The 17,336-nt window shown below is 57.6% G+C and overlaps 1 protein-coding gene across 5 annotated transcripts in view; it reads left to right on the top strand.

The window, feature by feature from the left end:
• ADGRA2 (adhesion G protein-coupled receptor A2) overlaps window positions 1–17,336 on the top strand; it is a 34,045-nt gene that overhangs the window by 8,005 nt on the left and 8,704 nt on the right. For all 5 annotated transcript variants that reach the window (XM_082374937.1, XM_082374935.1, XM_082374934.1 and 2 more), the window contains exons 2-8: window positions 4,922–4,993; window positions 14,584–14,655; window positions 14,925–14,996; window positions 15,138–15,209; window positions 15,521–15,684; window positions 16,081–16,294; window positions 16,921–17,085. In XM_082374937.1, the coding sequence (XP_082231063.1) occupies window positions 4,922–4,993; window positions 14,584–14,655; window positions 14,925–14,996; window positions 15,138–15,209; window positions 15,521–15,684; window positions 16,081–16,294; window positions 16,921–17,085 (831 nt within the window). The remainder of the gene's footprint in view (window positions 1–4,921; window positions 4,994–14,583; window positions 14,656–14,924; window positions 14,997–15,137; window positions 15,210–15,520; window positions 15,685–16,080; window positions 16,295–16,920; window positions 17,086–17,336) is intronic.

Genomic DNA, 17,336 nt, shown 5'->3' with positions numbered 1-17,336 from the left:
GGCGGGGCTGGGAGTACAGTTTCACCTTGATGGTGCAGCTGGTAATGGGCCTGAGGCCCTTCTGGTGTTAGCAAGCAAACCACCCTCCTCCCCTCACTGATGGTCTCCCGAAGACACTGCCGAGGTGCCAGCAGCAGGTGTTGGGGATGGGCCCCGCACAGCCCAGAGGGCCTTGGCAATGGCCTAAATTCCAGGCTCAGAATTCCTGGAGAGCACGGGGCCACAGTGTCCAGGCCTGTGGTCCTTGCATCTCTGTGCTGGGGTGGGGTGGTGGGCCGGTGAGGGGGCTGACATGTATGACTTTTCCTGCACATGTGAGAACCCTTTTGTTCAGGCAGGTGCTGGCCCCGTGCCCAATGGGGCGGTGCCCATGTGACCCCAATAGGGTCATCTTTGATGTCGGACTGGGATCTGGCGAGCTTTTGCGGCTGCCCAGAGGCCACAGGGCCTCTGCAGACGCCAGCCACTCGCTCCCGTGGCCTCCAGCCTCATTAGTGGTAACTCTGCTTGCTGCTCTTCCCTAAAATAGGACCCGAGCCGGGAGAGAGTTCTGGAATGGACTCAGTGTGCCCCCTCTCCTTGGCCAGATTTCAGATGCTGGGGTAGAGAACAGGGGCCCCCAGGGACTGGCCCCCCTTCCTGTGAAAATGTGATGTTGGGTGGTAGACGCGGGAGAGAGGGAGGGAGGGAGAGAGAAGCCGAGGATGCTGGGTTGGGCGGGCCTGGGGTCTGAGGGGTGGGAGGCATGGTTGGGAAGCAAACCCACCTGGCAGGCGCCCTGTGCTGGTGCTGGGGGGAGGCCGGTGGGGCTGAGGCTGTCTGGGTGGGGTTGGGAGGCGATTAGGAGGGGGTAGAGACTGGCGTTGTGTCTGCGCCTCTGGACGGAAGCATGGGGCCGCCCTGCCTGTTTTCCTCCCATGAGAGTCTAGCGTGGCGGGAACATTTTTCTTCCTATTGGATGGGGCTGTGTGTGTGTGTGTGTGTGTGTGTGTGTGTGTGTGTTTCATCTACCCCATTAGCAGCCCTGTAACTGCCAGCTTCCTACCTGCCCCAAGCACTCTCCCAAATCTCTGCCCTCACCTCCAGAGGACTGAACCTACCAGCATCATTGAGGCCATTCTCCCTGTAATCTGGGCCTGAAGTAAAATTTCCTCAGCCCGATCTAGGTTGTTAAGACCAAAAGATCTAGTTCTGGGTATCTGGGGACTAAACCATACCGATACCTGCTGAAGTCTGTCCAAGAACTGGAGAGGTGGCAAGAAGGGGCCCACTGGAGGAGAAGGAGGCAGCGCTGTTTGCCTGGTGCCCCCGCTTTAGTGAGTGGCTTAGAGGGTGGGCGATCAGGAACGTGTTCTCGCAGTGAGAAAAAAATCTCATTTCAAGACTCTCCAGGATGGAGTTTACACTGGGCTGGCCGAGCCTGCAGCATGGGCCGCAGCCGACCCCAACGCCACCCCGCTGTACCCTCTCCTCCCCAGCCCAACAGAGGCTGCCTCAGAGAACGCGGGCCTTGGGGTGGCAGCCAGGAGATGAGCTGCCCTGGACCAGAGGCTTGTCCTCACCTGCCTTGGGGGCTGTTCCCCATGCTTTGCTCTGTTCCCAGGCCACACACACACACACACCCAACCCCGGCCGCCTGAGTATCTTCCCAGCAGCCCAGACTTCCTCCTGGGGAGGTGCTGGCTACAAGGAGACTAAATCAGGGATAAGACTTAAAGCCACCGGCCCCATGTGGCCCTGAGTACTTGCGATGTGGCTGGTCTGGGTTAAGTAAATTGTGCTGGAAGAGGAGAATCCACACCAGATTCCAAGACTTAGTACCAAAAAAGGGAAAATATCTCATTAATAATTTTTGTTATTTATATAATTTATAATATATGTATATTTATAATATATAATAATATATTTATTATGTGTTGAAATGATAACATTTTGTGTGCATTGGGGTAAATAAAGTATATTATTAAGATTAATTTAATTTTTAACTTTTAAACAATGTGGCTGCTAGAACATTCTAAATTACGTATGCAGCTGGCATTGTACTTCTGTTGGCCAGTTCTGGGTTAAATTTGGGGTATGTGAAAGGTGTTCAAGGGTTAAAGGACAAAGAGTCTGGAGAATGTGGGGTACCTATCCCCCCAACACTACCACTAGACTTGTCTGGATAGGGTTCTCCAATTAGGATCCCGGGTTTTAATATCAGGGATTTGGGAGTTGGAGAATTTGTTTAATTTTCTGTTTTCAATTCAATGATCTTTGAACAAAATATTTTTTGCCCATAATTTTTTTTAAAATTTCTATTTATTTTATTTATTTATTTTTGGCTGCGTTGGGTCTTCGTTGCTGTGCACGGGCTTTCTCTAGCTGTGGTGAACGGGAGCTACTCTTCGTTGCAGTGCACGGGCTTCTCATTGCGGTGGCTTCTCTTGTTGCTGAGCATGGGCTCTAGGCACGCGGGCTTCACTAGTTGTGGCACACGGGCTCAGTAGTTGTGGCACACGGGCTTAGTTGCTCCGCGGCATGTGGGATCTTCCCAGACCAGGGCTCAAACCCATGTCCCCTGTATTGGCAGGCGGATTCTTAAGCACTGCGCCACTAGGGAAGCCCCTTTGCCTACAATTTTGAGATAATTTTTTACTAGAAGGTATTTTCATAGTGTAAGATTTTCATTTCTAAAGTCAGTGTTTCTCAAACTGGGATCCTCAGACATATTTGCAGGAAATAAGATACTTTTCCCCTCCCTTTAACAGGTCCATACTCCACTCAAGTTTGGGAATGTTCTCAGGCTTCCCCCTTCGTGCACGGGGCTGTGATAACCTGGCTCTCCCTGTTCCTCTAACCTTCCACACCCCCTACCTCTCCCCTGTGCCCCCCCATCAGCATCCCCATCCTTCTCCCTCCCCAAGACCCAGGGAGGGGCAGTCCCTGGGAGAGACCCTTGGGGTTTGGGGAGGCTGAAACAGATGCCCTTTCTCACCCCCCTTGCTGACATTTCAGGACCCCTCCCGACATTACTAAGGATACTGAGGGGTCCTCTTGCCTTCTCCAACATTTAATGCAACCTCTGAACCTCAGGCTCTGAGGATGTATGGGGAAATGAGCAGCAGATGAGGTGGGACGGGCTTCGATTTAAAACTCACACCATCAAGAGCCTGTCCCCACCCAGGGGGCCACCGCAGCCCCACCAGGGCCTGAATGACACCATTCGAGGCCCTAAGAACTGACAAGATAATTTATAATTGGCCACCACAGGTAACGTGAAATAAAACTATCCTAACCCATAAAATGAGAATAAAGGGGTTTGAGAAAGTTCTAATTATTCATACGATGACTACTGTGATGTGCTTTTTGAAATATCAAGACAGTGTGTGTGTGTGTGCGCGCGCGTGTGTGTGCGCGCGTGTGTGTGTGTGCGTGTGTGCGTGTGTGTGCGCGCGCGTGTGTGTGTGCGTGCGTGCGCGTGCGTGTGTGTGCGTGTGTGCGTGCGTGTGCGTGTGCGTGTGTGTGCGCGCGTGTGTGCGTGTGTGTGCGTGTGTGTGCGTGTGTGTGCGCGCGTGTGTGCGTGTGTGTGTGTGTGTGCGTGTGTGTGCAGCACTTTGGAAACCCAGCACTCCCTCGAAACCCTCCACACAGTCACCCTTGAGACCCTGCTGGGAAACGTCACCATTGGAAGGACAGTGGGGGGGGGACCCGAAGGGGAGGAGGGGCCTCTCTGGAGAGGGGAGAAGGGAGGAAGGAGATGAAATGCCACGTCTTCCCACTGACCCACAAAGCCCCTTTCCACCCTTGCCTCTGTCCCGGCCATGGTCTGTTTTCCATGTGCCCTTGAGCGTGGTGTAGCATGGACGTCTGGGGTCCTCTCACTGCCAGTCTGGTTTGTGCACCCACCCACTTCCATTAAGCTTTGGGGCAGAGCTCTGACAGCCCCTCCCGGGCCCTGCCCCCGCCCCCTGCCCCCGCCCCCTGCCCCCGCCCCCTGCCCTCTCGCTTACTGTCCAGCCCAGAGGCTGCTCACTGGAGGGGAGGCCCAAGGTCTGCACCTCTGGCCTTCCCAGGTCTGTTCTCCACCATTCAGAGCAAAGATGGGAAAACTTTTGCCTCAGCGCAGGGCAGGCAAGAGCTGGAGCTGAGAGGCTCATTAAAGCTTTTTAATAAGCAATTAACTCAAGGGATGAGCCCTCTGGCTGGTCTGGAACTCTCTCCTCCCAGCGGGGAGCCTGATAGAGAAAGGCTGAGTGGGTGGGCAGAGTGGGTTCAGTCAGGAGCTCGGGGCCCCTTTCTGCTTCCACAAATACAAACGAATAAATAAACAAGACTCCGAGTGGGCAGAGGCAGAGGCTGAGGCCTGGGCTCCCCCGGGGCCGAGGACTCCATCAGCTTCCGGTCAAGGCTATAGACAGGCTTGGGGACGCATGGGCACTCCGTCCCTCTGAGTTGGGGGCCTTTGAGGGGAGGGAGGGGACCCCTTCTGGTGAGGTCCTCAGCTCCCAGAGTGATGGAGACCCCGCGGAAGGGCAGGTCCTCCCACCTGCCTGACTTCCTCTTCTACCTGCCAGACCATTCTCCCCAGCACTGCCCTCAGATTACTGGGCCAATGGCTTGAGCAAGACAGAGCTGTGGAGGGCAGAAAGGGGCTGCCGTGGGCTCGGCCCTGTGGTTCCAAGGTCAAAACGGGTCATCGCAACTTCACACCTGCTCAGCTCACCTGCGCACAGAGCCTAAGTCAGACCCAGGCTGTGGGGAGACCCAGGGCAGGCGACACGTGTGACCTGGCATTCAGTGGGCTGACCACGAGCCGTTCGCTGGCTCCTCCCCGTGGTCTCCCGGAGCCCAGGGTGGGGCTGCTCCTTGCCCAGCTTCAGGGGGCGCCGCTTACACAGAAGGCAACACTCTCCCGTCTGTGTTCTCCCCGTCCCTCCAGGCTCTTGAGCAACAACAAGATCACCGGGCTCCGGAACGGCTCCTTCCTGGGACTGCCCCTGCTGGAGAAATTGTAAGTGCTCGGGCAGGGTGGGGTGGAGGTCACGGGCAAGAGGTCGGGCCAGGGAGGGTGAGGAATCCTGGCTGCTGAGGGTCCCGGGACCTGCTGGCTGAGCAGGGCCCACAGTCGGACTCAACCACCAAGTGGAGGGCAGAGGAGCTGGTCCGGGAGGGAGAGACCAGTTCCCTCACCAGCCACAGCACAGAGAAGCGGGGACACGGCGCTGGTCCAGGCAGGGATGGGGCGTGGGAAGCTCATTAACACTCTTTAATGAGCAATTAGCTACGAGGGCTGAGCCCCTTAACTGTCCAGAAGCCGCCTCCCCGTCCCAGCTGGGGGCCCAGCATAAAGGGCAGAGGGAGAATTTAGTGTGACTGAGGCCTCTTTCCTCCTTCCCTAAACACAGTCGACAAACAAAGCTCCAAGGGGCCAGAGCCCTGGGCTGAGGGTGGGGACAGCGGATCACATCCACTTCTCCCCCCCCTTCCTCCCCACGGCCCTGGATTACAGCTGCGTCAGCAACGGCATCCTTGGCTGCCCTGTGGACCGACGGCAAGGGCCCTGCTAGCCCGAGAGAAGCTCCTTCCCAGAACTGGGGACCTGCCTCGGTCACGGGCAAGTCCGTGCCAAAGGAGGGGGTTGAGTCAACCCCTCTCTCGATTCCCCGTTCAGTTGGCAACTCCCGATCCACAGCCTGTACAACAGCTTTGGGTCCTATCTCCTCCACGGGACCCCTGGGCCTGCTGTCCCTCCAGGAGCTGGATCCTTGCCACCTCCCCCACGTCCAGGCCCCTGTCTCCTGGCTCTGCTCCCACCTGCTGGGCGTTCCCAAGGCCTCCAACAGGGTCCTGCCCCCTCTAGTACCATTTTGCCTGAAAGGCTTGGATCAGAGCGATGGGGGATATGAACGAATAAGGCAGACGCCTGCTCTCAAACAGCCAAAGAGATCACAGTCTAGTGAGACCACAGACCTTGCCATATATATAGGAATGAAGTAGGTGGGAGTTGCTGTAAAGTCCAAAGGAGGGATCAGCGAAGGCTAGAAAGTTCAAGGGTAATAGAGATGCAGTATCGACATGATGGAGTATAGATCTTTAACCAGGACAACAATCTTACGAGGTTGTCTCTATTACACCCACTTCACAAGGGAAGGGCAAGGCTCTCCCCCAAGCCGTCTGTGGGGAAAGCTTGGTGGCCTGGCTGGGTTGGGGGCGGGTGGAAAGGGACACAGCCACGTTTGGCGTGGAAAGGTGGAGCACGTTCTGTGGGATCAGGGCATGTGGGGGGTGGGAGGGCTCCCGGGATGTTAGCCACGGTGCGCGCACACAGCCGTGACCAGGTCCTGCTGACTCTGCTCCGAAAGGGAGGAAGGGCTGCCCCCGAGCTGCTATTTAGAAGACTCGTTAGGTACCAACATTCTCCTCCACGAGCAGCTAAGCATTCAGGAGCTGTGATTCCTACGCTCAGCCCAGGCTTGGTCTTAGAGGGCTGAATGGCCAGAAAGCAGATGTTCCCTCCTGGGATCTTTTGGAGAAAAACTAACCGCAGCTGCCCGCAGTCCTTTGGCCCGGCCAAACCAGGGCCAGTCACCGCCCAGCGTCCGTCTCTGTTCTCCTTAGCACAAGCGAGAGCTGCCCAGAGCCTCCTGAGGCCTCTGGGACATCTTCCCATCTTTACCCTCTCGCCTCATCCGCCAAAAATCCGCTGGGTCTGCCCCCTTGTTGGGTCTGCTGGGTGGTCCTTCAATCTCATGAGGGTAGATTTTCTGGTGAAGATGAGACGATGGCCTTCTCCTTCCCCCCACCACCCCCACGCAAGCCTACCCAACTGGACCCCTCCCCACGGCACCGGGACCCAGATCACCACCCTGCAGGTGCACTCAAACCACGGGAGGCAAGCAGAGCAAAGTGGGAGAGGAGATGGGAATAATGACCTATGCTGAGGGAGGAGAAAGGGCACTAGAGTGAGAATTCTAGGTCCTGAGTTGGAGCCCCTGCCCTGTTAGGAATCATCTAGTCATATACTCTCGAGATGTTTCTTGAGCCCTCTCCGTGTGCCAGGCTGCGAGCTGGGCATCCGGAGTGAACGCGGTAGGCCTGGTGCCTGCCCTGGGGAACTTACCTGCTGCTGACGGGACCCAGAACGCAGCAAAGATATGTATAATAGGTCAGGAGACCATAAACACTGCAGAGGAAAACAAAGCAGCAGGGGAAGGGGGGCAGAAAGCACTGGAATGGGGGCCGCTATTTTATGTAATGAGGTTAAGGCCTCGCTGGAGGTGATGGAGCCCTAGCCCTAGGGCGGGAGGGAGCTGGCGGGCAGGTAGTTGTCTAGGGGCAGAGGCAGTAGCAGCGGGGGAGGCCCTGGGGTCCAGCCTGTCTGGTGAGCTTGAGGTGCAGAAGAAGGGCAGCGTGACTGGGGAGTGGTGGGGGGTAGGGTCAAAGGGATGCCTCACTTTGGGGCCTCAGTTTCCTCATCTGTTAAAAGTGGGGGGGGGGGTCCCTGGCGGTCCAGTGGTTAGGACTCCACACTTCCCTTGCAGGGGGCACGGGTTCGACACCTGGCCGGGGAACTAAGACCAAAAAAAAAAAAAAAAAAGTGGGGGGACAGGGCAGTTTGTAAAGTGCACTCTGGATTTAAAACTCTATGATCCTTGGGTGTGTGTGATACCCACAGAGCTGCAGGAGAAGGAAAAGATCAAAAAGCCCAGTGACACGGCCGGGCTTTCAGAGGAGGGGACGCTTCTGGGCAGAGGGGTGCTGGGTTCAGCATCCTGGCCTCACTTCCCTGGGATGGAGAGGCAGTGCAGGGGCTGGAGGAGCCCAGGGTCTCCAGCCTGGCTGGTCACCACTGTATCAGTCAGGCTTCTCCAGAGAGACAGAACCAATAGGAGATGTATGTGTCTGTGTCCTTATATAAATATACAAAGAAATTCTTTCTTTCTTTCTTCTTCTTCTTATTTTTTTTGGCCTCATCACGCGGCTTGCGGGATCTTAGTTCCCTGACCAGGGATCAAACCCGGGCCATGGCAGTGAAAGTGCCGAATCCTAACCACTGGACCACCAGGGAATTCCAAGAAATTATTTCTTTATAACGAAATTTACTTTAAGGAAATGCCTCATGTGATTGTGGGGACTGGCAAATCCAAAATCTGTAGGACCAGCCAGCAGGCTGGAGAGTCAGGCAGGAACTGATGCTGCAGTCTTAAGGCAGAACTTCTCTGGGAAACCTCGGGTTTTGCTCTCCGGGCCTTCAACTGATTGGGTGAGGCCCACCCATGTTAGCAGAGGTCGTCTCCTTTATTTAAAGTCAACTGACTGTAGACGGTAACCACATCTACAAAATACCTCCGCAGCAGCACCTAGATTAGTGATTGATTAAGTCACCGAGGGCTGTAGTCTGACACATAAAACTAACCATCACAGTCACTACCCACTACCCGAGAGGTAGGGAGAGGTCCTGGGCCCCGGTCCTGAAGATGCTAATTCATCAGGTCAGCAGGGGCCTGGGAATTGTTTACAAGGTATGCGGGCAATTCTCATGCTCATTGGGGTTGGGAACCAGTGGACCAGATGACCCCTGCACTGTGGGCCTATTCATCGCAAACGAGACACCGTGGCTTGGCGTGCAGTTGGTGCCAGGAAACACTGATCTCTCTGTCCTCTTGGACTCAGCCGTCCAGGCTGGGGCGGCTGAGCCCGTGGCAGCTTCACATCCCACAGTCCATGCAGCAAGTCCCATGGGAGTTAGCGGCCTGTCTGATAACTGAGTAGATGTGGGCTGCTCCAGAAAGTGCCAGCATTGCCCGCCCTGCTGAGCGCCCCTCTGGCCTCTGCAAACAGGTGGGATGTAAGTGGGGGAGGGGATCCCCTGTTGTGCAGTGCAGGGCCCCGAGGCCGGGAAGGGGACACAGAGAGGGCCCTGAGAGGGAATGTGCCTGAGATGATCCCACAGGAGGACCCGTGCTCCAGAGAACTGGGGGATGAGGTGGGATGGGGGAGACACACCTTTATCAGCCAGGCAGGCTGAACTGGAGAATCTGAAACAGTCCAGCAGAGTTCAAGGCCAGCCCAGGATTGTGCAGAAGGGCCCAGAGGTGTGTGAGGCCCTGTCTCTGAGCCCTCCTTTGTGTCCCGCCTCCCTCAGCGTGGACTAGCCAGAGGAAAGGCTTTTGGAGTGAAGGGGCAGGCGATGAAAGGGCACAGGACTTCACCCTGGAGTGAAAAGAGACTGGGATTGAATTCCACCTCCATTTACCTTCTGGGTGCCTGTTCAGGCTCTCACCTGGAACAAGGGGCAAGGCACGGCTCCCTGACAGGTGGTCACGGAGGTAGATGAGTTCACCCAGGAACAGAGCAGGGGACACCTCGGCCTCTCAGTAAATGGCCGTCCCCTTCTCCTCGGAAGAGTTCCAAGTGGCAAGATGTCACACCAGCCGCCCCAGACCGCTTAGATTCGTCCAGAGCCCCCAGCCCCTGGCAGGCGGTCGTGTAGATGAAGTCTACGGGCGGAAAGGACTCGCTAGGATCATTCCTCGGGTCCCTCGCATCTCTGCCCGGAACCTCCCCGCGCATTCAGCAGAGGGCCGGCCACCTGAAGACTTTCCTGGCCTCCAGGGTGAGCCAGCCACAGTGAGAAGCCCCCAGAGCGTGGACCGAGCCGGCCACAGGGCAGACAGCCCCCAGGAGAGGTCAAGGGAGCCCGGGACCGGGCGTGCAGGCCTGCGTGTGGATCTGTGTGGACACACGCCCCCGGAGGCCTGTGCACCCCGGAGGAGAGGGCCCGGGGCGGGCGCCTGGGCAGCCCCAGGATGATTTGTCGTTGCCTAATGAGATTAATGAGCCCCGGGGGCTGGTATGCCGCGGTGCTGGGGGCACTCATTAGACGCAGATGCTCACGGGAACGATGGTGGGGGGGGCCTGGGGGCGGGGGCGGTGCGTGCGGCTCACCCGCCAGGTGGTTTCCATTAATCTGGGGGCGGGGCCGAGGGTACGGCGGCCGGGTTCTAGCCCTCCCCCCCCCGCCCCCCGCCCCCCGGCGCTGGAGAGGAATGCTGCGCCGCCGCAGAGGGCGCGGGAAGGGAGGCCGGTGGGTCCGGGGACAGCCCTCCTGCTCGCTCTGGTAGGCCCAATGCCTGGCACCGGGTATGTGCTCCGTAAATACCTACTGGATGAGATCAGAGACAAGAGGGGCCCGGGGCGTGGCGCTGTGAGGGAGCCTAGGACCGCCTGGGGTTTCCTCCTGGTCCCCACAGTCTCTCCGTTTCCCCTCCCCCCAGGCAACCCCTGGACCTGCGGCGGGGGCTTCTGCCCACTCCTCAGCCAGCCCCACCCCCCCACTTTCTAAGGAACCCTGAAAGTCCTGGAGGGCCCAGGGGAGCTGCTGTGCGGCCTCCAAACCTATAATTCGGTTTTCAAACCCACAAGCAGGGAGGTCTGTGGGGGCCAGAGGGAGCCAACTTCGTGCCGCCCCGCCCTGTGCAAGCGTGGGTACACACTCACACACACACACACACACAAGCTCACACACACACACGCTGTCATACACACTCACACACTCACGCTTAACAGCTTTAGTGAGACATAATTTACATACCGTAAAGTTCACCCGTTTAAAACGTAGGATCCGATGGTTTTGAGTATATTTACAGTTGTGCAATCATCTTCATAATCTAATTTTAGAACATTTTCATCCTCCCCCAAAGAAATCTTGAATCATTAGCAATCACTCCCCGTTCCTCCCCCCCGTATTTCCCACCCCTAAGCAAACCACTCATCTACTTTCTGTCTCTATAGACTTGCCTATTCTGGACATTTCATATAAATAGGAAGCACACAGTATGTAATCTTTTGTAACTGGATTCTTTCAGCAAGCATAGTGTTTTCAAGGCTCATCCATATTATAGCATGTGTCGGCACGTGTTTCTTTTTTATGGCCAAATAATATTCCATTGTATGAAGATACCATATTTTGTTTACTCATTCATTAGTTGATGGACATTTGGGGTGTTTCCACTTTGGGGCTTATGAATAATGCTGCTATGAATATTCCTATATGTGTTCTTGTGTGCATGTATGTTCACTTCTCTTGGATTTGTACCAAGGAGTGGAATTGCTGGGTCATATGGTAACTTTAACTGCCAAGCTGTTTTCCAAAGTGGCTGCACTATTTTACACTCCCATCTATAATATATAAGGATTCCAATCTCTGTTTTTTAAATCATAGCCATCTTGGTGGACGTGAAGTGGTCTCTCATTGTGGGTTTGATTTGCATTTCCCTAATGGTGTTGAGCACCTCTTCATGCATTAATTGGTCATTTGTGTATCCTCTTTGAAGAAACGTCTATTCAAATCCCTTGCCCATTTTTTTCAGCTGGGCTATTTGTCTTTTTATTATTGAGTTGTAAGAGTTCTTTATGTATTCTGGATAGAAGTCCCTTATCAGGTATCAGATTTGCAAATATTTTCTCTCATCCCAGGGGTTGTCTTTCAACTTTCTTGGTGGTATCCTTTCAAGAGCAAAAGTTTAACATTTTCAAGTCTAACATATCAATCTGCTCTTTTTTTTTTTTTTGGCTGCGTTGGGTCTTCGTTGCTGCACCCGGGCTTTTTCTAGTTTTCGTGAGCAGGGGCTACTCTTTGTTGTGGTGCGCGGGCTTCTCATTGCGGTGATTTATCTTGTTGTGGAGCACGGGCTCTAGGCGCGCGGGCTTCAGTAGTTGCGGCACGCGGGCTCAGTAGTTGTGGTTTGCGGGCTTAGTTGCTCTGCTACATGTGGGATCTTCCCGGACCAGGGATCGAACCCGTGTCCCCTGCATTGGCAGGCAGATTCTTAACCACTGCGCCACCAGGGAAGTCCTCAATCTGCTCTTTTATTGCTTGTGCTTACACACTCAGTCTTACACATTCAGCTTCCTGAGCTGCTTTTTCCCCAGGAAGGACATAGGGCAAGATTTTCTCCCAGGGATCCCCCGCCCCCCAACTTCTGCCATAGGGTGTCCTTCCCCTCCATGTGGACATAGGTACAGGGAGAGGGGTCTATCTTGATCCAGGAGCCTGGTCTGGATTAGGCAAGGGGGTGTAGGGAGGGAGGCTCCACCCATAAGCTGCATTTTCTCCAGGTTCCAAGACCAGAGGTCTGTGGAAGCAGACAGAGGGCAGGAGATTCCACATCACAGAAGCATCTGTGCGTCCTTGCGACCTCACCTAAGGAATGAAGGAATCCAATGGGAAAGTCCAGAGCAGGGGTTTGTAACCTGGGTTCCACGAGCCCCTGAAATCAGATGCACAATATTGGGGGTAGTGCATTCTTCTAGGGCAGGACTCCGTAGCCCTCATCAGATACTCAAAAGGATATGCTAAGCAAGAAAGGTGCAGAACCACCAACCTATAGGGGCCTCCTCGCGGGTCCACAAAAATATCCAAGTTCTATGGTAGCATTTCCTCCTACCACTAGGGAGGGTACAGCCCCAGAGCTGCGTCCCCCACCTTAGGGACCAGGAGGCCTCAGCTGCCCAGGGGCCAGCCCCCATCGGGCTACCAGCTCAGCCAGGAGCCGCCCCTGGCCTGTGCCCCTCCGGAGAGGACCCAAGACTGGTTGGTCCAGGCCAGCAGGCCATCTCTGAGGGCACTCCTTCTGAGGGCTGCCTTGGTCACCCCGGAAGCCGCTCTGCGGGCGTGAGACAAGAGGTGAGGACCGCCGACACTTGCTGGAAGCTCCCCTTTCAGAAGGCCCTGGCTGGCCCGGGCTGCAGGAAACCCGGGGCAGGAAGGGGCTGGGCCCGAGCGGGCTGCCTCGCTCCCATCTGTAGAGCATCAGTGGGGCAGCCGGGCGGGGGTTCTCGAGGGGGGCCAGGGAGGAAATGAGAATAAACATAGTGAGCGGAGAGGGAAGGGGCGGGGGGCTGCAGCCTGGGCCCCTTGGCAGCCCATGAAGGGAAGTGACACAATGAGGAATGTGTCTCCCTCTGCTCGTCCCCCGCACGGGTGGGAGGCGGAGCCCTGAGAACGGCCAGAGCCCAAGAGGGGCCGGGGGCACCGGCTGCAGCAGCATCGGAGGATGGGGCTGTGCGGGCGGGGGACCGGCAGGAAGGGCAACCCTGGGCAGGCGCTCTCCCGCCACCTCCAGCCTCCACTCTGCAGGAGCCTTCTAGGGGCTGCGTTCTCGCACATTCCCTGCCTGCACGCTGGGGATGGAAGTCGTCCCTCTAGGAAGCGGCCCTTCCGGGGGCTTCCTCTTCTTTCTCAGTGGGGTGCAGGGTTATGCAGCCCAAGTCCTTGGTATGAGAGGGTGCTGAGGTGTGAAGACCCCCGGCCAGGGGCAGGGCTGGGCAGGGGATTTGTTTCATTTCTCTCTGTCTCTCTGTCTGTGTCTCTCTGTCTCTCTCTCTCTGTCTCTGTCTCTCTCTTTGTCTCTCTGTCTCTGTCTCTCTGTCTCTCTCTGGGTGTTTTTGTCCCCAGCTGGGACTGTCTGTGTGAAAACAGACCCCCTGCTGGAATGGCACCTCCCCATCCTGGACACCCATTTCCTCTCCCCACAGCAGGGAGCTGGCTCAGTTAACCCCCTCCTGCCCATAATCCGGAGTTGCCCCTGAGACTTTGGCCTGCAGAGCCAAGAGGGCGGGTCTGGGCCGGGGGGGTGGCAGGGCCTTGGAAAGCAGGCTGACCCCACCGGCCAACCTAAGTTGGTTATTCCAGGAACCCCCCACCCTTGCCCTCTGCCTCATGATCTCCTGGGAGCTTGGGTGGGCCCGAGAGGATGTTGGAAGGTAGGGAGCTAGCCAGGAGGCTGCAGCCCTCCCCGCCCCCCGGTGGGCAGTGAGGCCTCCTGGTAAGGTCTTTGTGGGCCGCGAGCCTGTTCTGGTTTGGCTCGGGAAAGACCCAGGTAGGCCTTGGGTAGGTGGGCAAGTGTTGGGTCAGCCTGGCGCCTCTCCCCATGGCTGTGCCCCACAGAGGACAGGGTGCTGGGACACGCCAGGGAGCCGGCCATCGCCTTGGGCCTCAGTGGTCCCAGAGGGCTGCCGGGTCTGGTGGGGGGCTGGGGCCATGTGGGCACCGGCTGGTCCCCAGTGGGCCGGGACTGTCCCTTTGGCCCGCCCCTGCTGCCCCTGGGAGGATGTGACAAAGGGGAGGGAGGGTGGCACTCTGATCTGACCTGACCGTGTGGTGGAGTTTGAGCCACCAGAGCCTGGGACAGAAGCTACTCTGAAAACTTCCCGGCAGTTCGTCCCTCCTGGTGGGTGACCCTTGGCCCTGTGGCGCCTGGGGGCCAACTGCCATCTTCTGTCCAGTCTGTGACCTGCTGGAGCCCAGCCCGAGGTGGCACTTCCCCTGCCACCCTCTCTCTCATCCGAGGCCCTTCCCCCGGATCTCTCTCGGTGTCTGCATTCTCCCTGATGATTGTCTGACCAGGGAGCTAGGGAGGCGGAGCGGGACCCATCTGAGAGGCCAGGTCCTTCATCCGGCCTCCCAGCCGCGCTGAGGCGAGCAGGAACTTAGAGGGAAACAGAGACCCCAGCAGTGGCGGTGGCGAGGCCGCCCGCCCCGGGGAGCCCACGGTCCCGGAGCGGGCGAGGTGTGAGGCCCCCGCTTGCTTCCCACAGGGACCTGAGGAACAACGTCATCAGTACAGTGCAGGCGGGCGCCTTCCTGGGTCTGGGGGAGCTGAAGCGCCTGTGAGTGGCCTGGCCTGACCCCACGCCCCAGCCCCCCTCATCCCTGGAGGTGGTCCCATGGATCCCAGAGCTGCCGCCCTCCCACTCAGCCTCCCTCACTGCCTCTCCTCCCCGCACGCCACAGGCTGGGGGCAGACACTTCATGCCCCAACACCATCTCCTCTTTCTCCGCTCCCCCCCCAAGCCCCGCCCACACGCGTGTGTCCCTCACAAGCGGATCCGTGTGCTACCACGTGGCCGACTTGCTGAGGTTGTGTGTGTCTCTCCAGAGATCTCTCCAACAACCGGATTGGCTGTCTCACCTCTGAGACCTTCCAAGGCCTCCCCAGGCTTCTCCGGCTGTGAGTGAGGGGCGGGGAGGCGGGGAGGGGGGCAGAGGGAAGGCTCCCCAAAGCCTCACGGGTCCCCGCATTCTCGTCACTCACCACCCACCTCCTGTGGCCCAGGGAGAGCCTAAGATCCCCTCTCCCTGTTCCCTGCAGAAACATATCTGGAAACATCTTCTCCAGCCTGCCACCGGGGGTCTTTGATGAGCTGCCAGCCCTTAAGGTTGTGTGAGTATCCTTCCCCAGCCCGAGCAGTCAGGCCCCTGCTTCCTTCCTCTGCCCAGGAGGGAGACGCATGAGCACCGTGCCCACGTGGCCAGCCTTCTGAGGAGGTGGGACAGACGATGGCTGGAGCTCCACCATACGCGCCTCCCCGTGCTTGCCGTGGCGGCCGTGGTGGCAGCAGGGCACACGTGCACAATTTTGCCCTCCCCGGCCCTCTCCAGCCTCAGTCTCTCCCTGGGGCTCCATCCCCACCCCACCCCGGGAGCCCACGCTCCCTCTGCTCTACCCTGTGGCCCCTCCACACCCCCCTGCAGGGACTTGGGCACCGAGTTCCTGACGTGTGACTGCCGCCTGCGCTGGCTGCTGTCCTGGGCCCGGAATCGCTCCGTGCAGCTGTCGGAGCGCACGCTCTGTGCCTACCCCAGCGCCCTGCACTCCCAGGCCCTGGGCGGCCTCCAGGAGGCCCAGCTGCGCTGCGGTGAGCAAACCCGCACCCTCAGGCTCCCTCCTGAGGGGCCCCTGCTGGCTCAAGGCTCCCTGTGCGGTGGGTTTGGTCTCCAGGGCGTCCTCTCCCTCAAATCCCACCGGGGGCCGGTCCTCCATCTGCTTTTCTAAACTTCCTTTGGGGCCGCTGCTTTGTTTATGTTTTCATCTGGTCCCACCTCTTGGGGTGACAAGCGTGCAGTGGAAAGAAGCATCTTTATTCGTTCAAAACCCGCCTGCTCCTCTCCTGTGCTCTTATCTCTGGAGGCTCTCCAGCCCCCATTCTCCTTCCGAGCTGGGGCGGGCTCCAGACCAGACAGAGGGGCCTGGCTCTGCCCCCACTGGACCCTCACCCATTGCTCAGCCTCACGGCCAGTGTCGCCTCCCACAGAGGGGGCCCTGGAGCTGCACACGCACCACCTCATCCCATCCCTCCGCCAAGTGGTCTTCCAGGGCGACCGGCTGCCCTTCCAGTGCTCGGCCAGCTACCTGGGCAATGACACCCACGTCCGCTGGTACCACAACCGGGCCCCTGTGGAGGGCGACGAGCAGGCGGGCATCCTCCTGGGCGACAGCCTCATCCACGACTGCACCTTCATCACCAGGTACAGGCCCTGCGGCCCCTTCTGGGCCCACGGCGTGGGCGGGGGTGGTGGCCACAGTACCCTCACGCACCCCGCAAAGGACATGGCCTGATCCTGGGAATACGTGCAGATCCAGGACTAAGTCAGAAATGGTCTGGATGAGGGACACAGATTGAATGCCTGATAGAAAAAAACCGATTATATCTGACATTTCTTCAGTGCCTTTACAATGATATAGCGGCTCTCACCTGTTGTTATTGGACTTGACCTCTCCAATAGATTTGCAAGAGAGGTAATATTGTCTCTGTGATAAAGATGGGGAAATTGGCGTTCCGGGGGTTAGGACTCAGCGCTTTCACTACCAGGGCCCGGGTTCGCCCTGGTCGAGGAACTAAGATTCTGCAAGCCACGTGGCACAGCCTAAAAAAAAAAAAAAAAAGGGATGGGGAAACGGAAGCTCAGAAAAACACTAACGGAAGGCCAATCAGAGTTAAAGAAGTATGTACGTGTATCCCTGGCTCAGTTAAAGAAATGAGCCTGAAGCTGATGCCCTGCGTGCCCCAGGGCGGCCCCCCGGGTGCTTGGGGAGGGTGGCGTGGCCGCCGGGAGCGCCTCCAGCCAGCCCTCGCCCGTCCGCCCGCCCACAGTGAGCTGACCCTGTCTCACATCGGCGTGTGGGCCTCGGGCGAATGGGAGTGCTCCGTGTCCACGGTCCAGGGAAACGCCAGCAAGAAGGTGGAGATCGTGGTGCTGGAGACCTCGGCCTCCTACTGCCCCGCTGAGCGAGTCGCCAACAACCGCGGGGACTTCAGGTTCGAGACCCAGGCCCCGGCCCACACCCCGCTCCTGCCCCTGGGACCACCGGTGACCAGTCCCCCACCCACTCCAAGCTGGAGAAAACACTGCCTTTTGTCATTCAGCTCCAGGTCCCGCTGGTGTATTTATAGAGACCGTATCCTTTCATATAAAATCACCCTCCAAATGTGCTGTGCAGAACAAAAAGGTTGTTTTTTTCTTCCTTACATGCATAGTTGACAAAGCTCTCCCACTACGGATGCCACAC

The sequence above is a fragment of the Balaenoptera borealis genome (genome assembly GCF_965194805.1).
Source record: "Balaenoptera borealis genome assembly, chromosome: 21".
NCBI classification, from domain to species: domain Eukaryota; kingdom Metazoa; phylum Chordata; class Mammalia; order Artiodactyla; family Balaenopteridae; genus Balaenoptera; species Balaenoptera borealis.
Note: the sequence above shows the minus strand (reverse complement) of the source record. Positions and strands in the feature narration are given on the sequence as shown.